General features: G+C 33.0%; 1 protein-coding gene across 2 annotated transcripts in view; it reads left to right on the forward strand.

Annotated features, from left to right (window-relative positions):
• Nucleotides 1-24,928, forward strand: part of AGPS (alkylglycerone phosphate synthase) — a 143,915-nt gene that overhangs the window by 74,315 nt on the left and 44,672 nt on the right. For both annotated transcript variants that reach the window (XM_030325400.2, XM_030325401.1), the window contains exons 11-13: nt 9,778-9,905; nt 19,487-19,538; nt 24,485-24,561. In XM_030325400.2, coding sequence (XP_030181260.1) covers nt 9,778-9,905; nt 19,487-19,538; nt 24,485-24,561 — 257 coding nt within the window. The remainder of the gene's footprint in view (nt 1-9,777; nt 9,906-19,486; nt 19,539-24,484; nt 24,562-24,928) is intronic.

Below are 24,928 nucleotides of genomic sequence, written 5' to 3' on the forward strand. Positions count from 1 at the left end.
CATTCCTGTACTGATCAGGAAGAAACTAACCTTCCTTCTATATTGCAAACTAACTGTTATGTGGTAAATTTTATGGATAAGATGAACATAGTCTTTATTTTTCAATTTGTAGAATGGTAGAGAGGGATATCCCTTAAATTCGGAGAAATAAGATAAAACTAGTATTTCTAAATTAATGGAAGAACTCATTACTAATTTAGAAGGTGGTACAAGCTAAAAAAGAGACTTTCAAAACATTTAGCTTATTCATGGATACGAGAGCAATTATAATAAACTAAGGTGAAAGGGCATAAATTTCATCTTTTGATAGTAATATCAAGGAGGGAAAAAATTAAACTGTGTCTCAGTGACATGGTAGAGGTCACCATTGATTTGATGACCAGTGGTACAGCTTAGATATTTTTTCATAATAATCAATGATAAACCTTTGTCAAGATGTCTCAACAGTTTACTCTCATTTCTTTTCTGATAAGTATACTCTTCTATGAAACAATAGAACTACATTTTTAATAAAAAATGTTAAATTCTCTTAAAATAATACAATTCTTTGATAAACTACAACTTTTCATACTAACACATCTAAAAGTTAACTAAAATATGTAACTTTTTGCTATCAGGTGTCAAATTGGATAACAAATAGGTATTAAAACTGATAGGTATTTTTAAAAATATATTTTGTATAATTTTTTTTAATGTTTATTTTTGAGAGAGAGCGAGCTAGAGTGAGCAGGGAGGGACAGAGAAAGAGGGAGAGAGAGAATCCCAAGCGCTGACAGCACAGAGCCCGATGCAGGACTCCATCCCACGAACCATGAGATCATGGTTATGATCTTAACCAACTGAGCCATCCAGGCACCAAAAGTGATTGTTATTAATTATACTGTTGATGCAATTGGAGTAAACTTTATACATATATATTATCTTTTCAGGTAACCATATCAAACATTTTGTTTTTCTTCCATCACTTAGTATTTTAAAATTTTTGGTTGCTAGGTATTATGCTGGCACACTAAAGGACACAGGTAATAATTGACCTTTATAATACAGTATGATAAATTGTGTGATAGAAGTAAATATAGGAGAAATATAGACAAAGTTTGCATTGATGGATGCTTAAGAAGACCTCTCCAGAGGGGCCTTACCTAAAGCGGTCCTTGAAGGTTGATTAGGAGTTGAGGGAATAAGGTGGGGAGGGAGTTGCCTACAGAGAGAACTGCATGGCAGACTTAAAAGTGAGAACAAGCTATGTCTGCCTTGTGAAGCTGTGAATTTTTCAATATAACTGGAACATAAGATCCAACTGTAGGGTGGAGTAGGCAGCAGGTCTAGGGGTAGAGTGGTAAGGATTATAGGGTGGCTGGAGAGATAATTTGGTCTTTCATGCCTTTTAAAATAGTTTAAACTGGATCTAAAAGACTGGACTACCTCTCTCAATAGTAAATTATCGTATGAATTTAAGGAAGGTAAACTAATAATAAAGTAAGATAAGAAATATGATTTATTAAACATATATGCTAGGGTAAATTACTGTATTTAAATGAGATCTTATTATAAATATACATGTAAAATGCCATACTGATCTAAAAGCATAACATGAAATCTTTCAGATCTGGATTTCAGTCCTGGTTCCACCACCTACATTTCTGTGACTTTGTGTCAGTTAGGTAATTCTTTATGCTAGTGTCCTCAGCTATAAAATGGGGATAATAAAAGAATCCATCTTCATAAGCTTTTTGTGAGGATTAAATGAGATTATGATAAGCAGTCTATAAGCATTTAGTAAGTTAAATTTATTACTATTGTTGTTGCTGTGTATTACTTTGGCATCAGTGATCTTTCCAATGTATTTATAGTCCCTAATCTCCATCTCTGTATGTGGATATAGAGTCATCTTAATATAGGCCAGGAGACAGCATGATTGGGAAAGTAAATTTATGCGAAATCATTTTTTTAAGTTTTATTTATTTATTTATTTTTGAATTTTATCTTTTTAATCTTTTTATTTAAATTCCAGTTAGTTAACATACAGTATAACATTAGTTTCAGGTGTACAATATAGTGATTCAACACTTCTTTGTATCACCCCGTGCTCATCACAAGTTCATATTCTTTTATAATATGTATTTTCATCTACTATTTTGAACTATCTAAATAATAACCTGCTGCCTTAAGCGTGTCATAAGCTTTTCTTCAAGCTTTAGAAACATTTTTTCTTGCTACAGTTAAATCATGTGATGACAGCCTTGAAAGTGTTATCGTTCAAAAATGTATTTTCCTGATCCTACTAAGTTGTACATGTGACTAACCATGTTAAATTTAACGTTTTTGTCTTGTTTTGAGTTACGAATTTTTCATAATGATTTTTTTCAACAAGCAGCTTCTTCCCATTTTAGATGCTAGAATGTGATCAATATAATGAAAATTATAATAAATAGTCAAAGCATCTGAAGTGCTTTGCATTTTTTTTCTGGTGTATGGAATTTACTAGTAACTTCAAATAGCTTGCTCTTTTATTTGGAAAATGGTTAAAAGTACATTTGTATTTTTTAACCCATGATGCACCCTTGATTTAGCCTTTGCTCTGTGTTGAAATAAGTAAAATGCTTACTATCAGTCCTTTTATGTAATTTTACTAGTCACCTTTTGGTTAAATAAAGCTAACCCTTTACTAGATTCCTCCAGAAGGGCACATTGTGTATCTCGTGAGTTCTAGAATGTTTTAAACTGTTTTCCTCTGACCTGGATACCAGCAGGACAGCTTGGGTGGATATAACATCCATGGTTTGCACTTTCTTTCCTTGTTTCTTAAAAATGCTGCTCCAGTGCTGCCTGGTTTTATATGTTGTTTTAAAGAAATCTAATGCCAGCTCTTTTGCCTTGTAGCTTCTTTCCTTTTTTTTTTTTTTTTTTTTTGCCTGGGTGTCCTGAGGATTTTTTTCTTTATTATTGAAGTTTACTACTTTTATAGATCAGAGTTGATTGTCCTAGGTTGTTTTGCGTGGTACCCATTGGACCCTTTCTGTGTTTATATTTAGGTCTTCTTCTATTTTGGAAAGGTTTTTTTATATTGTAGTGTCAATGATTAGGGGTTTTCTCCCAGTGTTTTGATTTTTCTTCTTTAGGGATATAAGTTCTATTTCAGCCCCTATTTCTCTGACCTTTTTTTCAACTTTTTATTTCATTTTCTTTCTCTTGGTTATTTTCTTGCTTTTCTTCAATGCCCTTTGTTAAGTTTTCATTTGAATCTATTCTCTGTTCTCCTTTAAATATCTTATAACTTAGCCTTCATTTTTTATATGTTTTGTTGCTGTTGTTGCTGCTGTTCTATTTCTTCCCTGAGATCGGTCATCTCTTGTTTCATTGCTTCTTGCTTTTTGTCCATTTTATGTTTTTAGTGTTTGTGTTTTTTTAAGTATATTATTTTGAGAGAGAGAGCATGCACGTGCACGAGCAGGGGAGGGACAGAGACAGGGAGAGAGAGAATCTCAAACAGGCTCTGCGTCCTCAATGCAGAGCCCAACATGGGGCTTGATCTCATGAACTTTAGATCAAGTCCTGAGCCGAAATCAAGAGTTGGATACTTAACTGACTGAGCCATGTAGGCGCCCCTTTAATGTTGTATTTCTGATTCAAGTATTGTTTTTAAAATCCCCAAATGCTTGCTTGACAATACTTAATTCAGTTTGAAATGTTGTTTTACGTTTTTTTTTTTTTTTTTTTTTTTTTAGGATCGTGGTTGGTTTAGGGGAGAGACTTTTTATTAGCAGAAAAGCTTTTATTTATATTTTCTGACTTACTGCAGTAGTTTTTGTGGATTTGGTGTGCTTTTTTTCTGTTGCTATTTATTACTTAGAAAGGGTTCCTAGTTTGGAAATGTCCTTTTCTGTCACTCCTCCTCTCTTTTGTGCTACTTGTTTTTGGATGGTGGTATTGTTGGTGGGAGAAGGCATGATGGCACGTCTTCTTTCTCTCTTATTTCTTTAGGATCTTTAATTTTTTCTATTATACATTCCCTTCATTACCTTTTCTCCAAGGAATACCACACTTCTCTGAATATCATGCTCCCCTTGCTTCTCTAAGGCTGCCATTTCTGGTTCCTCCCATTTTCAATCCCCTCTCCATAGCCAGGGCCTGTATAGCATTTTGGCATTATTGTTGCACTTTTGCTTTCTGTGATTCTGTCTATGCTTTCTTCAGGTCCTCTGATACCCTCTTCCCTTTCTTATGAAATCTTTTAAGCCTCCCATTATTTTCTACCCTTACAAACTTGCAGCAAGTAGAAGGCCGTAGAAGGTCTTTTGGAATTTTTTCGCTTTATTTCTACTTCACAGGTAATGGGAAGGTCAGAGTGTTTTTTGTCTCCTAGTAGTATTGAAGGTTTTATTTCAAGCCATACAGAGAAAGACAGATACCATATGTTTTCACTCTTATGTGGATCCTGAGAAACTTAACAGGAACCCATGGGGGAGGGGAAGGGAAAAAAAAAAGAGAGAGAGAGAGGTTAGAGTGGGAGACAGCCAAAGCATAAGAAACTCTTAAAAACTGAGAACAGGGGCGCCTGGGTGGCTCAGTCGGTTAAGCGGCCAACTTCGGCTCAGGTCATGATTTCGCGGTCCATGAGTTCGAGCCCCACGTCGGGCTCTGTGCTGACAGCTCAGAGCCTGGAGCCTGTTTCGGATTCTGTGTCTCCCTCTCTCAGACCCTCCCCTGTTCATGCTCTCTCTCTCTCTCTCTGTCTCAAAAATAAATAAACGTTAAAAAAAAAAAACTGAGAACAAACTGAGGGCTGATGGGGGGTGGGAGGGAGGGGAGGGTGGGTGATGGGTATTGAAGAGGGCATCTTTTGGGATGAGCACTGGGTGTTGTATGGAAACCAATTTGACAATAAATTTCATATATTTAAAAAAAAATGATAGCCAAAAAAAAATGAAGGTTTTATTTCAGCATTATTTGTGGTTTTGTTTTACTTGTTGATTTTTATGGGGTTTTTTTTTGGGGGGGGGAGTAGAGAGGGGAGAAGTTTCAGAATCAAATGACTGCCATTTTCTTAGTCCTGAAGTTACCTGAAAGTATATTTTCAAATTACAAAAGATTTTATTTACTTTAAGCAAATACTTGCATTTTATATCAAGTAGCAATTGAAGCTTTTAGTTTTCTTGAGAACAAACATTACATTTGAAAATTATAAAACAGAAGATATTTAAATTTATTGCAACATATTTTGGATAAAAGAGAAAGAAAAGTGAATGATATATAAACCTCTATGATGTCATCTTGCCATGGAGTTACCTATAAATAATAATACTAAGTAGATATAAAATATGAAGTGTATAAAGTGGTATAATATACATATAATCAAGTGATAAGTAGTCCAAGTCTTTCATATCACTCCATTGACAATACTCCCAAAACAAAAGAATCAATAAATACAATAAAACAGAACAGAAATGAGCCTTTTGATTAAGTGAATTTAGATATATCCATTTGTGATGGGCTAATTTGAATGTAAATCTGAATGGAAGCTGCCCTCCTTCAAACTGTGTTTGAGACCTAGATGATTTTGCTTTCACAGTGGGACCCCCTGTAGAGCTAATAGCTAGATAGTTGCAGAGACTCACCTTAGGCATTTCACTAACCTTACAATAATGCAAAGTCTCACTTTACTGATTTTCATCTTTTTTAACCTAACTTATAATGTTGGATTTTACTACTTCAGAGTGCCTGCTCTACTATATATGAGGCAGTACAGGTATATAGGGGTTTAAGGCATAGTCACTTTTCACTGGTACCTTAGAATTTTGATGTAGAATTAGAATTTTAAAGGAAGTTTGCTAATGTAAAGGTATATATATTTTAAAATCAACTTTTTGAATAATTACATGTACAAAATTAAAATATGGACAAATGTACAAAATTCAAAAGGTACTGAAGGATGTACAAGGGAAAATCTGCCTTCTATCCCTGTCTTCCAAGCATCTCCCTTGTTCAGAGTAAACACTTAACTGCTGTATATCAGTATATATGTATGCAGTTTTAAAAACACAAACAGGAGTTTACTACTCTTTGCTTTACACTTCATTTTATAAAGCTGAGTCCATGTAAGTATCATTACATTTAGAGCCACTTCATTCTTTTTGACAGCTACTTGAATGTATACCGATGTATTTAACCAGACCCTCATTGATTGGCATTTAAATGGTTTCTGGCTTTTTTTCCTGGGTTATATTTAGGTTATGTTTAGATTATATTCTGTAATTCAAAGAAATATTTTCAAATGGCTTCACTTGTCAGATGTTAAGGAAATATTTCACAAAAACCTGGGAACTTGGAGTTTAGTTTTAAATAGATGTTTTCCTGTCTACAGTCAAAGCTTATATTGACCTTTTCCTTAATGAATTTCAATCTGGTGACTGTTGAGTTTCAGCAAGTATTTATTAAATTTTTCTGTAATCTGTGGTCAGATTAAATAGAGGAGATGATTCCTGTGTTTAGGAGTACATGCCTGTCAAATTTCAATTTATTTGTAGAAAGAACTTTTAACATCAGATGTTAGTTCCAAGGCTATAGAAGCTTCTAAAAATGTTGAAAAGAGTTGAAAGAATTACAAATAAGTTTAGTGATGGTGTCACTGTAGTAGTAGGAAGATTAGCAACATTAAAAATTAAAGTAGTACTACTTGTATTGGTAAGAAAGAACAGGTGTGATAGAAAAATCTGTGCTGGTGGATGAGGAGACAGCATAGTATTAATAGTTTACCTGTCAGCCTTTTGCCTCTTTGGCAAAGGTTTAGAAGTTCTCTTAGACTCTTTCTATAGTCTAAGATATCTATTTCTTAAAATTTTTCTATTTGTAAAATGCATGATGGTTAGTTCCTTATTTAAGGAAATAACTCTGAAGTTTCATTTGTAATTCATTTGGAGAATTAAGTTATAATGGTTATTTTAAAATAGCTTTATTGAAATACAGTTCACAAACCATAAAATTCACCCATTTTAAAGTGTATCCCTTAGTAGGGATAGTTCCTGAGATTAGTGTTTGAGAGTCTTTTCTGAGCATGGTTGGGGTCCTTCCCACTGTTTCTATACAGGCAAATTAACTGGCCTACAGTATTGCCTTTATTTTCAATAAATTAACCTATGTTCTCCCAGTTGCCTTTTACCAAATCCTCCACTGTTTTGAGAGTGTTTTAGGCTTGAACTTCTTCATGCTGTGTTGCAAACAAGGTAATTTTCTTTGGAAAGAGATTAGGAGCTATTTTTTGGTTTGTGTTCCCTTACCCCCTCCCTCCTCCACCCCTGTAAAATCTCTGAGCCTTGATCCTGGAGGCGAAGGGAGGAGAGAGGAGCAGCAGAGCAATGGCATGCTTTTCTCTGAGGACATCCCTGCTTTAGTAGCTCAGTGCTAGGGAGAAGAGAGAAGGAAAACACATCTTCTTGGTTTGCTTCTCCTGGCAAGATACCAACTCTTTGCAAGCCAGGCCAAGGGTGATTGGGATCCCAGTATTAGTGTAACACTCCAAGTAGAGCCTCTGCCCCACCAGCTAAGGTTGGGTACTAGAAGTGAGCCAATCTCTTCCCCACTTCTCCCACATCTTGGTGGTATGTGCCTGGAATGTAACTTTAGGAAAAGGTAGATGAGGGCAGTGTTGTTATATGGAAAAGGATCACAGGTTTTTCTGAAATGAAAAAAGTCTTCACGTATATATTTCAGAGAAAAGAAAACACACATCCACACAAAAATATGTGTGTAGATTTGTATATATATTCACAGTAGCATTATTTATAGCAGCCAAAATGTGGAAACCTATGGAACTTTCAGCTCTGCGAGGGGAGAGGGACTGAACATTGAATTAGTGGTTCAATCAGTCATGCCTCTGTGATGAAGCTTTCATAAAAATTACTAAAATGCAGGTTTTGGAGAGCTTCCATGTTGGTTAACACATGGAAGTGCTGGGAGGGTGGTGCATCTGGAAAGGGCATGGAAACTCAGCCCCTTTCACCATACTTTGCCCTCTGCATCTCTCTTTTTTTTTTTTCATCTTAACTCTTCCTGAGTAGTATCATTTTATATTACATTGACAAGCTAGTAAAAAACAAAATGTGGAAACCCAAATGCCCATCAACTAACGAATGGGTAAACAAAATGAGTTCTGTATACATTGGAGTAATAGTTCATAATTTTAAAAAAATGAAGTACTAATACATGTTATAACAGGGATAAACCTTGAAAACATTATCTAAGTGAAGCCAGTCACAAAAAAACACATATTGTAAAATTCCATTTATATGAAATATTCAGAATAGACAAATTTATAGAAGTTAGTAGTTGTCTAGGGCTGAGTATGTATGTGGGGATGGGGGGGTGATGGAGAATGACTGTTTCATGGATATGGGGTTTCTTTTTTGGGGTGAGGAAGATGTTCTAAACTTAGATTTAATGATAGTTGCATATATCTATGCATATACTGAAAAACATTGAGTTTTACACTTTAAATGGGTGAATTTTATGGTCTATGAATTATATCTCAATAAAGATGCTAAAATAAAAGATAAAGTCTAGTCACTTGTTATCTTTTAAAATTTACAAGATATATCTACTTTTTATTCAAATACTAATCAGGCCAAACTTGCAGAGTTTCTGTAATTTTACAAGTCATAATGGGGTCATATTTGCTATCTCCATAGGCAGTCATTTGTACATGTGAGGAACATATTGTGATCTAATGTAATTTACTTTTTACATAGTAAAAAGTTTCATAGTTTTCTATCTTGTATTCTATACTGACATTTTGAGTATATTATAAATTTATTGAACGCTTTTTTTGTGATACTATTTATTTATTTGTTTATTTATTTATTTATTTATTTCTAGTGTTGTCATTAAGTTCTCCAATTCAAAGATTTCCGTCTTTATTCTTTTTTTGTGATTCTCAGAAAATATACTGCTAGTGTTAATAATTTCTAACATTTGTACATCAGAAATCACTGATTTGAAAAGTGTGACATTGTGAATATAATAATTTTTAACCATGTCTCTTCAAATATTTTAGTATAGTTATTTAAATCATGTAGAATATAGTTTATATTTAACTTGCTATTTTCCTCTTTGATTTTTCTCTCCTCTGTGTAATAAAGAAAAGAGCATTTGTTTCACTAGTGGTTCTCTTGTGCTAGATATTTATAGTAACTATTTTGTCTCTGAAATATCTGTTTTTTTTTTTCTTTTTGTTTTGTTTTTTGTTTTCTGTTTTACAAGGGCATTCCAGTGTTGCCTTTGTCATTGTATGAATTCTTAGGAAAAAAGGCGAGATAATAATAGTCCCTCTAATTTCTTCTATCATTTTAAATTCTCATAGAGGTTTCTTTTTGCCCCAGTAAATTGTTCTCACAGTAAAAGTAGGCACAAATATCAAAATATACTTTTGTCTGAATGTATATGAGATATAAAAACCTGTTGCTTTTAAATTTGTTTTCTTTTAGTAGGTTGTAATGCTTTTCAAATGATTTAAAAGTAACCTTGGAGAAGGGTTACCTTAAAAATGTCTTAAAGTATTTATATATAACATAAGAAAAATGTATTCCAAAAACTTTTTTCAGAAATTATAAAATGTTTGTTTTTCTAAAAAGACTTGAGTAGCCATTATTCCCCACATAGAATAGATTAAATAGATTTAAATATGAATAGAATAAATTAATAGAATAAATAGATAAAATAGATTTAAATATGACTTAGAAAATTGGCATGTGATATATTGGATTATTCCCCCTTCTTTTTCAGGAACTCTTGGTGTGATAACAGAAGCTACAATAAAAATCAGACCAATCCCTGAATACCAAAAGTATGGCTCAGTAGCTTTCCCTAATTTTGAACAAGGAGTAGCCTGTTTAAGAGAAATTGCAAAACAGGTAAAAACAAACAAACAAAAAAGAACAAAAACCCACCCATATATATTTATAGTTTAAAAATTCTGCGTAACTGATTTTGTATGTCACATATAATCTTCATATTTAGTTGTGTTATATATGTGGTTTTTCCCCAGTTCTGTATGAAAAGGTAATGTAAAATCATCCCTGTAAGTGCAGTTGCTATTTCTTTATTTCTTGGTTTAAAGAGTGCTGTGTGATTTTAAGCCAAGGTAAGGTATATACTTGGGTTGATGGCTTTGAATGACTCTGCCTTTAATGAATGTTATGTTTTCTTAAATTATTTTTAGGTAAGATATTTTGTGATTAATTTGAAGTAATATATAATTTTTCTTAAACTAAGACATTTATTGAAATTAAAATAAATGGCTGATTGTCAGTGATCAAAAATATAGAAATTAAATATAGGTAATCAAACTTTATCAATACTTAGAATATGCTACTACTAGACCCTACTTTGTTTTATAATAGTGCCTAGGCTATAGCTTAAGTTAAATAACATAATATAACATAATATATTTAGCTATAAGTTAAGAAGAATTCCCATTTTCTGCTCCCTTATTTAAAAAAAAGATATAATATTAAGGATTTTTAAAAGACTAGGTCGTATCAAGTAATTTTATTTCTGTATTCTGTGTATCAGTGTAGAAATTCTTGCATTTCTTTAGGTATTTGGTTCATTATTTGAACTACGATGGTTTGTGAAAAATTCTCATTTCAGCATTTCACAGTGGGGAGGAAATCAAGGGAGTATACTGCAGCCTGTTTCTTCTTGCTTTCTCCAAACTCCTGGAGTTCTTTAGTACTTCCCATCAGCTATATGCAACTAGAATCTTGAGGCAAGGGACCTTTCCAACCTGACCCATATAGGTCAGCCTCCAGGTATATCATGAGCAGAGTGAAGCAAGGATCTGCTGAGGCAAAGGAATGATATCCAGCAAATACTCCATATTCATTGTGGACTCTTTCAAGTACGGAAATGGAAAGTGGTCAAGAGTCTTATCTTCCCACCATTCTACGACATAAATGTCTTAAAGAAATTTAAAATAAGCAAAAATATTTCACAGTTACTCACATATTTACCATTTTTAGGGTTCTTTCTTTCATATATTCAGTTTTGCTTTCTGAGACATTCATTTTTTCCGTTAGTTTTCTGCTTGGAGGAGGTTCAGCTATATGGTCACTTAATCTAACAGTTGACAAGGATAATTTCTATAATTTCCAGGTAGCTTCAGTTACTTATCAGTTAAATTGCTTCCTGCATTAAGATTTAACCATAGGCCCCTTAGTCTTGATTGTCTTCCTGCTGGGTGGGAGAATAATTTAAAAAAGAGGTATAGTCCTAGAATGAACATTCTTAAACTACTGGCAGGTTACTTTGGTGGTGGTAAAGCAAAAACAAATGTTAATAGTTGAAACTTTTACAAGAAGAGCTCCTAATTCCTAGAACCTTGGGGATATTATGTTATGGTTAGGGTGCTAGAATATATAGTTAAGTATTATGCTATTTGCTAAAATAATGAGATGATATAATATTTAAATATTATTTTAATATATAAATATGTAATATACATTACATATTAAATATCAATATACATCATATATTTAATGTAATATTAAATATTATATTTAAAAGCAGGACTACTGAATAAAGAAGTGGAAATAAGTGTCAGGAGTAAATACTATTTGTTATTCTGACATGATATCTGAGCACTGAGTAGTAAAGTTCAAGCGTGTTCTGATACTTGTCACTAAAACCTTCCACATTTAAAGGCAAAGGAAGACAATTTCAAATTTAAGATAGCCTAGATGTTAAGGAATAAAAGAACTAATTAATTGCAAAGTGTTATGGTTTTGCCTGTGAGTTAAAACCTAGAAGAATGGAAAGCTAAGTTTTCATGTTGTTTTTTGTTTGTTTGTTTTGCTTTGTTTAGAAAATTACTGTAAGTAAGTTCACCTATTAAAAATCAAAACAAACCAAACATTTCCCATTATTAGATTGTATTTTCTTATCAATTTCAATCTCCCTTAATGATTTTTTTTAAGTGTTTTCACCGTGTATTATAATTTATTCTTGGTGTTAAGTACTTTTATTTGTTTCTGTCTTTGTTAAGCTTTATTATTTCCCCTCCCCAAAAAAGCTTTATCATAAAATTTATAGTTCGTAGTATCTCTCTTTTTCAAGTTTTGAATATGACATCTTTTTAATTGGCTATTGTTGTCTGATATTTTATGGCAAAATAAGCAAGAATGCCACATTGGATTTTTAAAAATAATTACAGAATCGATAAAACTATCTGATTTATATGTATTTTCAACAAAAGATCTTTGATGAGGTCACATTCAGTCTATGTTGGTCAAATCTGCCCCTTCACAAGCTCTCCACTCTGTAGAACACAGATTTAGTAGACTTGTGAAAAATGTTGCTAGGTGATCTTGGAAGTAAAGGTAGACATATTTATGCTTTCCTCTTTTCTGCATTGTAAATATGTAAATATATCTTAGGTTTCATTAATGAGAAATGATGTACAAATGTATCAGAATCCTAAATTTATAATTTTATTAAAATGGAAATATTGGATTTAAACATAGTTGCTATAATCTGATGCAGTTTTTGTTACAATTTAATATATGCCCCTGATAGAAAGTAATAGAGAACTACTTATGCTAATGAAAAGCAGGGGGTGAAATTTTCCTTCATCCTTGCATAAGTCAGTAAAAATTGCACTTTTACTCGTTTTAAAAAATTCTTTGGATATTCACCAGTGACTGTAATCTAAATTGACTACACAAAACTGTATTGGGTATGTAGTTTGGAACAAACAAAGGTGATAGCTGATAGAAAGTGCTACCCTGTGGTTAAAGACCTTAAAGGAAAGCTCCCCTCTAATCTATAGTTTTAATAAATTGGTTCTGTGTACTTGGTAATAGACAGTTTTTAAAGGCATACATACCACGTGACTAGAAAGTTTGTCTTTCTTGAAACTGATTAAAAAGCCTAGATAGATACTATTTTATTTTCAGATATTACTTGTATGAATGAAACAATTGCTAAGAATAGTTACTGTGATTTGGAGATATTCCACTGTTTGAGGAACATATATATTTTACTTCTGCACAGATAGATAAGTATGAATGTTTACCTGCCCTGGAAATGGGCAAATGCTTGTATTATGGCTTAGAGACATTTACATATTAGTTTACAGAATGTACAAATCTCATATGTCAAGAATGGAACGACGTGTGCTGCCCTGCTTTGTAACAGTATTCTCAGGCAGAAAAATTGAGAAAATGATCAGATTTTGGCACTAGTTGTTCAATTTGCAATTTGGAATTTCAGCTGATAGGAAGAGAATTAAGATCCATTAAAATAGATGATACATGGTTTATGATTGTGCCAATTCTTGATTGAATAATGAGTTGGCTGGTTGTAATTCCTCACTGTCACTTCATAGCACTTCCATTTTTACGGTATTTTCAGACTCAAGTTGCTTTTGAAATGGGAAACTGTATTTTGGATATGTATCTTTTGGAAAGGAGTATACATGATTGTTTACAAATAGCAAAGTGGGCTCTTTGTATATTTTCATCACTATTCTTACTGAAGAAATAAATTAAGCAACTTTATACTGACAGCAGAAGGATTCTACTAAGGTCTCTCATCTAATCTTTGTCCACGTGAGGATTGTCCTCTTTCAATACTTCACTGCCTTGTGAGGAGCTAGAAAGGAAGATTTAGTAGAAGATTAATGTGATTCTATCTAATAAATGGCAGTCCAGTATAATCTCCAACTTAACTCAGTAGATGGGTAAGTAAGTGATTTTTAAGACTTTGAGAAAATAGATTTCTTACTGTAGCCTCTCAGGTGAGAGGAAATAGTGTTTTTTAATCAGAATATCAGTTTCAGGTATATTTTATTATTCTCTTATTGTTTGTTTAGAAATAACAATGATATTTTTATAAAGTTTTAAGGGAAAAAGGGTTGAAATAAGCTCAAGTTGAGCAGTTTTTGAAGTCTGGGATTTTCCCTTCCCAGTAAAAACTTAAGAGTTATGCCCTGTAGTATTGAGGGAGGACCATATGTTCCATTAAGAGGAAACACTGTATGTGTGGCACATTTCCGTATGCATTCCTCCGAAAACTGTCTTTCTCAGTATCAGAACTAGGTTTGTAGAATTACAGATTGAAAAGGGAGGTTTTTCTCTGCCTTTTGGCAAGGTGTGGCCCATGCTACCTACCATCACTTTTATTTTAAACAGTTTTAAACTGATAGGGTGTTGTTGTTTTTTCTAGAGAGCTTAGACCATAATTTGGAAAGAAATACATAGTTCATATTTGACACCTCAGACTATTATGTCTCAATTCTGAATTGTTCTGTCTTAAACTTGACTTACCCTGGAGGGGTTGAAATAAATTGAAAGGAGTTAGGTTTAGCAATTACATTATAAAATAATTAAAACTGCTTTATATTCAGTGGTAATTCTTGGAAATAATAATTTGTTATGTGTAGAAAAAGGCATTGTTATTTTAAATCATTATGTGTGTGCATGCACGTGTGTGTGTGTGTGTGTGTGTGTGATGCTTTTCTCCCTCTGAGGCAGAAAAAATAACCTAACCCCTAGCCAAAAGTTTGATTAATTGGATTCTTTACTATGTGATCCAGCAGAATGTGTTAAACTTGAGGACAGTTACAAGACATGCTTTTAAGCAGGAGCTACTCAGAACAAGTCATTATACATGTACAAAGTGAAAATGAAAATGATGAACCAGAGACTGTTTGGCATTATTGGCTCTTCCCTTATATAAATGGAGGGAAATATCTACTGTATAATATGTAGCTGTAAGCCAGTATGTGACTTCCAGTAGGACTAACCAGTTATACGAATAGCCTTAAATACTGTCTGATTTTATCTGTGGTACCAGCTCTGAGGAAGAACCAATTATCTGTCTACATTTTAAGTTTTTATATATAGAAATTTGCAGTTAGCAGAATTCTTTTCACATATCCTTTTTTAAACATTTTTTTGTTTATCTGTATGTAAGATAGTGTGCTCTTAACTTTATATTCAACAAAGTATATTGGATATTGTGTAAGTTAAATAGACATGATTCCTGTCTTCTAGTAATCACTACAGATGTTGCATATCATGATAAATTTTATATGTTTAAACTTTTGTATGGCTAGGTACAAGGAGTTTGGTATTGGAGCTTTGGCTTCTGATATAGTGTGAGGTTATTAGACTATCTCCAAAATAGACTCAAGGTTTAGGAGTTTGGGCCATTCTAGAGTCTACACTGAATGTGTGATTTACTTCTTGAAGAAACAAGCCTTTTCAATTCAAAGGTGTTAAACAAGGCACCAAAGATATAGGACTAACATTCACTGCTTATATTTTATGTCTATGAAGTTGGAATAGTAGAAATCCCGATGCCTTTTGAGATATGTTAATATCGAATTTCTTTTGCTAGTATTTAGTAAACTAAGGGAAACCCTCACAAATAATGTGTCACATCTGCAGTGCAAGTTCTGGTTTTCTCTGTGATAAGAAAGAGATACGAATTAGTTCCATAAAAACAGATTTTGCAGAAATCTTTTGATGTGTTTCTTATAGGGACTTTTTTTTTGGAGAAAATGGTTAGATTGAGAAATCTGTTGCTTTTTTTAAGTTGTTAGTAAAGAGAATTGTACTCAGACTTAAATAAGACTAATGAGAGTGGTTGTTATTTATTTTTCAGGTTTATATATTAAATTCCTGGTTGTAACATCATTAAAGGGAAGAAATTGTCAGCAGTTTGACTTAGTCAGTCTCGTACTAGTGCTTTGAGGTCAATGTGGTTATTTATTTCTTCTTTGCTTGGGTAAAACAAAGATAATTGATATTTCCTTAAGGTCAATAATGAGTTTCTCATCTCTTTTCAGACTACTTATTACATATAAGTATACTTGGGTACAAGTCAGATGACATCAGATATTCTAGTAAAAATAAATTTATCATAGTAGGAAATAAATCAGTTATTTTATTAACTCCATTTTGAGTAAACAGTTTTTGTTTGATGTTCCTTAAATTTCCTGAATGTATTATTAACCCACCAAAAAAATTACTTGGTAAAACTATTCTCTCTCAGGTTATTTCTGGTCCTATACCACTAGGGGTCACTTTAACTCAAGAACCCTTTTCCCCCTTTCTTCATCTATGGAATACTCAGTATAATTGAAAAGCATGGGAGTGAATTTAGAGCTCAAATTCTCCGAATTTGTGATGTCTCTAACTTTTAAACGAAATCTTTTTAGGTTTTCAAATTAGTTTCATAGCAATTGAAACATAATGTAGTCTTAACCATAGGTAGTGTTACCCAGATTGAATGTTATTTTTTAAGAATAGAAACATTATTTTGGTCTTTCGATTATAGGAACTTACAATTAGTGATACTGGCAAGTTTTCATATAAAATTCTAAGAGACTTTTCTGCTTTTTTTTTTTAGAATGATGCACAGTGATTTGCAAATAATCAATGGCCAGAGGATCATAAAACAATCTAGATGTTGTTTTTTAATTTGGGTGCTTTACTTACGAGAATTTACTTGTGATGATAACTAAAATACTCATTTACTGACTTTTTAAAAAAATGACACTATTAAAACATGAGACTTAATAAAGCTGTGGTTTCATTTTGATCATTTTTAAAAAGCCAGTATTGAAAACTAATATTTATTATCTACATACACCAAATTCTCTTTAGCTTTTTATTCTTTTTTGATAAGTGTTAGTAGTTATTCTCATTTGATAAGTGTCTGTAACCATCTACTCTGCCTCAGTACAAATAGGAATAGTCCATGACTGACTCAGCTTTATATGACTCAGCTGTCAAGTTAAAATCATATTCAATATTATTGAATATTGGTTGTTATGTGTACCAAGTGTCCTGAAGCTTCCTTACTTATTTTTCCAACTTTTTAATTTGAAAGTTTTAAGCATACAGAAACTTTGAAAGAAGAGGATGGCGATCACTTGTATGTTTATCTTGTATATTCAACAATTGACTTTTTCTTATGTTTGTTTTAAATGTTTCTGTATGTGTTTTCTGGGCCGTTTAAAATTAAGTTGCAGACATCATGGCACTTGATCTCTAAGTATTTAAACATACATCTCCTAAAAATAAAGGTGTTTTTCTTCACAGCCACAATACTATTATCATGTCGAAGAAAATCAACAGTAATTTCTTTAATGACATCCAGTGTTCATTCTATAAACAGATTATTTCAGTTACCCAAGATGTATTTTATGGATAGTCTTTTCAAACCAAGTTTTTATCAAGGCCTGCATATTTATTGTATTTTAGTTGTTTCAGAGATTGATTTCCACTACAGATTTATTGTACTAAACATACTTTCCCCCATTTTCTGATATATGTGTCTCTGTGCTGAATGTTTTCCCTAATAACACTTGATACAGGTACAGGGGTAGTAGAAACTAGGTGATGGTAGGAGATGGAATTTACAAGTTGTTGGTACAAATTTAAAAGTTGTTTTTGGGGAGGGTAGGTGCTTGGCTGGCTCAGTCAGTAGAGTGAGGATTGTGAGTTCAAGCTCAACATTAGGTATAGAGAACTTAAAAATACAATCTTAAAAAAAAAAAAGTTTCGTTTTTTGTTTTTTTCTAAGAATGACAGAAGGGCTCTGAATTCTTTCGCATATGTTACTGGTGTGCTTAAGCCAAAACATATAAATATATATGTAATATGATATTGTTTATTTCATGCAGAAAAGAAACTTGGTCTAATTAGGCATCATATGTGTTATTAGAAGTTGATACGCCTGTTTGAATAAGAGCATTTTACGAAAATTGATTTTTCTGTAGTATTTTGGAAACTGGTTTGGCTTTTAGAAGCACAGCCTAATTACAAAGATACCCTTATGCCAAGATTTGAAATTACTCAGGTTGTGTGTGTGTGTGTGTGTGTGTGTGTGTGTGTGTGTGTATAATAACTGTATAACACATAGTTTTCATGTAATTTTTGTTTCAGGTATGACTTTAAAGCTCTTTGTGTTGTGTGTGTGATGTATGTATGTGTGTGTGTTAGGTGATTTTTTGGGAGGCTTTGTGGTCTATTTGAAATATTCCTCATCCAGCAGTCAAGATATCTTGGTCCTAGTTTGTCTACTTAACAGTCATATGACCTCAGACGAGTCTTTTAATCTCTCTGGTTCTTATGTCCTCATCTGAAAAATGGGGATAACACCAGTTCTGCTACCCTGATGGGGTTATTTCTTATATTAGAGATGTGAAAACAACCTGGACATCACAAGATTCTATAAAAGTAAGGCAATAGGTTATTGTTATGGTATATATGTAAAATTACCTAATACTGTTTTCTTTAGATTGGCAGTGACTTTTTAAAATATAGATTGAATAATATCACCTTTAGTACCAAAGGTGAGTAAATTGTGTAGTGCTCAAAATAAGAATCTACTCGGTTATTTTGTTGGATGAAATAAAATGTGTATTGTGAGTGGTTTTATAAAATTAAGTATTTGTTCAATTAAAAGTAAATGATAGCAAAAATGTTGTAATGCGCAGTTATGTGTTTTGTTCTTTTGAATGATCTGCATATATCTTAATGTTGTATGGATACAAATTTTATTTATAAATGTTATTAGCAGAAGATAAATGTTTAAAAAGTTTATGACAGTCAAAATTTTGTCATGTGAAAGCAACCTCTTGGTAGAAGTTTAACCATGTTAAAAATTTGCATAGAAAATAAAATTGTCGTTAGGGTGCAGCTCACTTTAATACTATGGAAAAGCTGTAGCTAACTTAAATCTTGCTAGTGTTTGTATTGTAGTATTTCAGCATACAAAATTTATATGACTGTTCTCATTTTTCTTTCCTTGCAGCTTTTAGTGTGGTGACTAGATTAAATTTAACACTGGTGGAGTTCTAGATACATAATGTTACCCTTCAGAATTTTGTTGCTATTTTCATGCCTTGAAAGATTTTAGAATTCTGGTCACTGATAGTTTTTCTTTTTAAAATGGATTATTGAAAGGGATAAAAGGAAAACAACAGTTCTTAGAGTTATGTATGAAGACATCACAGATAATTTTTTGGGGTGTTTTTGCTCAGAAAAATTCTACCATCATCTTCTTCATTTTAAAAGTATATAAGAATCTGAAGATACATTATAATTCACAAATGGTATAATGTTGATTGTAGTCTTTGAAATTTCTACTTTGTTCTAAAATAATCTACTTCAAGGCCCAATATTTCTTTTAGGTATTTCCATAGATCTTTGCTAGGCATTGAGAAGATCTTGTTGCTGACAAAGATCTGGCAACATACATGTGTGTGTATTATATATATAGATTTCTCTTCCAAATATTTTATAAAGTCAGTGATGTTTTATCATCTTAAAATTGTATAAAAAGTTAAGATTTTTTTTACTGTTTATATTCTTAGGAACTAAGCTCTTGATGTCACATACAGAAAGATGGCATTTACATTCTACCTGTGTAGCTTCTTTACAGTATTAAATTTGTATCACATTTTTTCTTTTTAAAATAGAGATGTGCTCCTGCATCTATTCGCCTCATGGACAACCAACAGTTTCAGTTTGGTAAGTAAGGAATGGTCATTTTAAAATCTGCTCATGAAGCCCCAAAATTTGTGAAACAGCTGTTACATGCCAGGAAGAGTACTGAATACAGAGCTAGGAAGATGAATGTCATAGTTCCTGTCCTTCAGGAAGCCCTTAGTCTAATGGTGACAGACAATTACAGAAATGAAGGAGTGCAGGATTGTTAGAGATGCTATGAAAGAAGAGTGCACTGGATACCCTGGGTGCAAATGAAGGAATGGTTGAACCTGCTGGATTTTGCTGGATGTCAATATGGGGATTCAGGAAAGGTGCTTTTTTTTTTTTTTTTTAATGTTTATTTTTTAAGATAGAGACAGAGTGCAAGTGGGAGAGGGGCAGAGAGAGAGGGAGACACAGAATCTGAAGCAGGCTCCAGCCTCTGAGCTGTTAGCACAGAGCCTGATGCAGGGCTCGAACTCATAAACCACGAGATCATGACCTGGGCTGTAGTTGGATGCTTAACCGACTGAGCCACTCAGGCTCCCCTAAGAAAGGCTTCTTAAAGGAGGGTAATGCTTACATTAAATCTTAAGGGGAATAGAAGTTTGATTGGGATGTTTTCCTCTCCCCTCCTACCAAATTTATTCACTCATCAGGAAAAAAATATGAAATTGTGAGACCTCAGTGGCATCTTTGTACTTCAAGTAGTTCGATGTGGCTCAAATAGAGGGTGGGTGAGAGTTGTTACAAGAGATGAAGGTGGATGGGTGGAGTAGGGCTTTGCAGGATCGATTTGGATTTTACCATGTCAGCAAAGGGATTTACATCTGAGAATGCTCCATTCTGCTAGCATTATGCAGGGTGGAGTAGAATGGTGCAGGCGGGGAAGAGGAGTGGAAATGGTTCAAGAGGCCAATTTTGGGGGCCTTGATCAAGGAAGCAGCGATGGAGATGGAGAGTTAGGCATAGATTTCCTAGAGCTCAGTTTGCCAACTAGATGTGGAAGGTTCCATAAACGGAAGGGTTGAGGGCAACTCCAAGATTGCTGATTTGACTGACTGGGTGGACTGATGAACAGTCTAGGAGAGAGATGATGATTTGGGGGAAAAGACATTACAATGGGTTGTTTTTAAGGTACTGTTGGAATATTCAGGTAGAGAATTGAGTAGCAGGTAACCATGTTTCTTTTTCCCCCTTTTTGCGTTAAAGTATTAAAATTTCTGACTCTGTTTATCATCTTTTCAATTCTCATTTTATTGCTTTTATATTTTTTTCCATATGCTGAAATTGAGTTTGGAACTTACGTTCATAGAATTTAAGTATCTTCAGAACAGTCCCTGAAATTATAGGAATGATTGCTCAATAGTAAACACTAATGGCTAAGATAGGCAGACTTTTGTTTGTTCTATTTAAGAGTAGTTTAGGTTTTAATTTAGGGAAGAGTGATTATATAGTATAGAAGCTGAAAGAAGTCAGGGGTGCTTGGGTGACTCAGTTGATTAAGCGTTCCAACTTCGGCTCAGGTTGTGATCTCACGCCTTGTGAGTTCAAACACCAGATTGGCCTCTGTGCTGACAGCTCAGAGCCTGGAGCCTGCTTCGGATTCTGTGTCTGCCTCTCTCTCTGCCCCTCCCCCTCTCACACTCTGTCTCTCTCAAAAATAAATAAACATTAAAAAATAATTTTTTTTAAAGAAGCTTATGGAAGTCATGTTCATAATATATCAAGAGTTAGTTTTAAAATTTGATTCTTTTAAGTCATAGCTATTATTTCTTTAAGTAAATTATTTTCAAAATACTATACTACTGGTAAAAGTTTAAGATAAGTACATCCCTTAAATAATTAGTTAAATCAAATGGAAATCAAGCCTTCTGTGTTTTGGCCTGCATTTAGAGATAGGTCTTAAGAGAGCCATGTATCTGATTAATAATGCTTTTACCCATTTATATGCTATTATTATAGTGAGTTATAGTCATAAACACCTTTGTAAAATTAACTATAATTTGACTAGATTTTATTTATAATTGGGATATATAGCAATTTAAGATGAAGGTTTAAAGAAAATGTCCTTCTGGCTATCTCTCATCCCTGTTCCACATTCTCATTGCTGTATCTAGGAACATGCTCTAAGGTAGGCTCTACCCTCTCCATCTTGACTATATCTTTTGTCTCCTTCCACCCTTTACTTGGCCGCCAAAGTCATTCTTTGGAAAGACAGATCTGTTCCTGCTTCTCAGCTATCTATAACCTTTTTGATTTCTCACTACCTGTTGAAGCCTTGCCATCTACATATCTTGCCATGGCTCCATGATCACGCGGCTAAACACAGCAAGGGATGTCCAGGACTTTGTACCAGCCATATGGCTTATTGCCAGTGTTTGTACCATACTCCTTAACAAATCACAAGCCTTATTATTAGATGTTAATATTTTTAATTTCATTCCTACCTCTTGACACAACCCTTAGTTCATTATATGAAATGATTTGTTTTCAGTGTATTGAAGTGATAGGTATCATTGAGTATATTGAAATGATCTGTAGAATTTCCTCTGAAACACTAAATTTTGTCAAATTTAGGGATGTTTTTTATTCATTTTTATATCCCCTGCACCTGTCATATGACAGGTGCTGATATGTTGATTGACTTAATCATCTACTTAGCCAAAGAGGGTGAATAAATCTTGGAGAGCACATAGTGTAGTCCTAAGCACAATGTCAATAGCACAATTTATCAAATACTCCTTACAGCTGTCCCTAAAAGTAATATTCTCAGTTTAGAGATGACTCAAAGGCTAGATATTTCAGCCCACAGGTCATATGTCGTAGAGCAGGAGTTGAACCCAAATCTGTCGGACTCCAAGGCCCAAAACTTTTGCCACTGTTTGAGATCATTTCTTTGAAATGTAGATATTTATTAAATAATTTAAATTAAAAAAAAAATTTTAATGTTTATTTTTGAGAGAGAGAGACACAGAGTGTTGAGCGGGGGATTGGTCAGAGAGGGAGACACAGAATCCAAAACAAGCTCCAGGCTCTGAGCTGTCAGCACAGAGCCCAATGCGGGGCTCAAACTCACAAACTGTGAGATCATGACCTGAGCTGAATGGCCGCTCAACGGACTGAGCCACCCAGGCACCCCAATAATTTAAAATTTTAAAAGTAACACTGTAACAACACAGCATTTACTAATCATACTGTTTAGTAAATCTGAAAACTTAGTTCCTTCATTTACTATAAAAAATAAAACACAGTAGTCAGAAGATATTTAGAACGTAATTAATTTGAAAGACAATGTTAATTTAATAAGTAAAAGATAATAATATTCCCTTAGGTTAATACTAATGCTGACCCACTTAAAGTTAGTATCACTTTTATAATATTATTCTTCAGAGCTAATGTGTCAACTCCATATTTGGGATACAGGTGACTAAGTCCCACTAGTGTTAATGGAAATTGTGCAAATGAATTTCCATGTGTTACGAACATTTACCCTTAAGGACTATTCCACATCAGTGTAGTAACATTTAGAGTCCTCATACATGGTGTAAAGATGTGTGGATCAGAAGGATCAATTGTGGATCAATTTCTTGCAAGAACACAACTCACACACTCATACATTTATGTTTATGTATTTCCAGTTGTTTAAGTAGGATGAATTCTATTTAGGACAGGAAATGAATATTTTGATATGTTATTTCTAACTTTATACTTGTTAGAAATGGTATCTCTTAAGGCACTGATTATGTTGGGAAAGCATTTTTTGACAGGTTACAGTAAAAGAAAAAAATTTTCCAAACATCTTGCTTGTGATCCAGGTACTCAAAAAGATTTTTGGGTTGATCTCTATCTAATCTGGCCTTCATTTGTCTTTTGTTTTTTGTTTTGTTCAGTTATAGCATGGATATCTAACTCTTAATCTCTGGTTAAGACTTACGTTACTTGGTCTTTTATATCACACAGTTTCCTGTTGTAATCAGTAAAAATGCAATAAGTATTACAGATTCAGAATCTAACTTAAAAAAAAAAAAGAATAGGGGGGGAAGACTACATACAAATCATAGTCTTTTCCCCCTAGAAATCTACCCTCTCACCCCCAAAGAAACTAGTTTGCTATTTGCACCAATGTTAAAGAACAGATCTATACTTTAAAAACAAACAAAATCCCCAAATCTTAAAGCTTGTTAAAAAAATAAACTTTTTACTTGGAGATAATTTCAGATTTACTAGAGACTTTAAAATTCTTTATAAAAATTCTATATAAATGGTATGCCCCATTTTTCTGAATTGGCCTTATAGCACTAAAGCCAGATGTATCTGACTCTTAAATCTAACAGTCACGGGAGTTAAGAAGTTGCTCTGAAAACAATGAGAAAACAGTAAAAGACTTTCACTCAATTAAACTCAATCCGCAGGCAAAGATGTTAATTTCACAGACTCTGAGACACCGTTTATGTTATTCTGGCAATTTTAACTCTCTGGGTGTGATTAAGGAAGCAATTACTAGTTTTATGCCAAGAATTCTGGAAGAATTAGGAATTAATTAAGAAACAACCTTAAACTTGGCATTGACTCCATATTTGGTTATAGTTCTGAATGGTTTCTGCATAATTAAAAAAAATAAAAGTAAAACCAGCCACCATTGGGTGTTCTTAATGAAATAAAAATTAATGAAGTGATTTTACTATGTATAAACTATACCACTGAAAGATAACCTAAACTATTTGTAGTATTAATTACATGTGGTAATTTGAGTTCAAAAAGAAATGAGAGGTTTAATAAACAAATAGTTGTGACTTTTGAAATAAGATAAGATGAAAGATGTAAATCTTAATATCAGTATGTTATACATAAAACATAGGAAGATTTTAAAAATTTGGAGTCATGAAACATTCACTTTTTTTAGGATACTAAATTAAACTATCCTCTTAATCTTCTGAAAAACAGAATTTGCTATTAATTTAAAATATGAACTTTTCTCTTCTTAGGTCATGCTCTTAAACCTCAGGTTTCCTCTATTTTTACATCATTTTTGGATGGCTTAAAAAAGTTTTATATTACAAAGGTAAGAATTTTTATTAAATGCCAAAATTTTAAATGCTTATGATACTAATTTTGTCTCCTGCCTTCTCACCCTTCACATGTACCTATTATTATGTTTTTTCATGAATGTAAATTTCATAATAATTATTTTTCATGTTGGAATAAATATTTTATTGAGTAAATCAGTTATTCATTTAATTTCAGAAATTTTCATTTTTTCCCCAGATTTCAAGTTTCTAAAAATAACAGTACCTTAAACAGTTTCATGCATGTACAATTTTTTATAGTTTGATTTTTTTATAGTAGATGTCGATATCTAGTGTACTAAGAGTATGGATTTTTTTTTTTTTTTAAATTTTCACCGAATTCCTTTTCTAAAGGGTTATACC

Source organism: Lynx canadensis, chromosome C1 (assembly GCF_007474595.2).
Source record: "Lynx canadensis isolate LIC74 chromosome C1, mLynCan4.pri.v2, whole genome shotgun sequence".
Lineage (NCBI taxonomy): Eukaryota > Metazoa > Chordata > Mammalia > Carnivora > Felidae > Lynx > Lynx canadensis.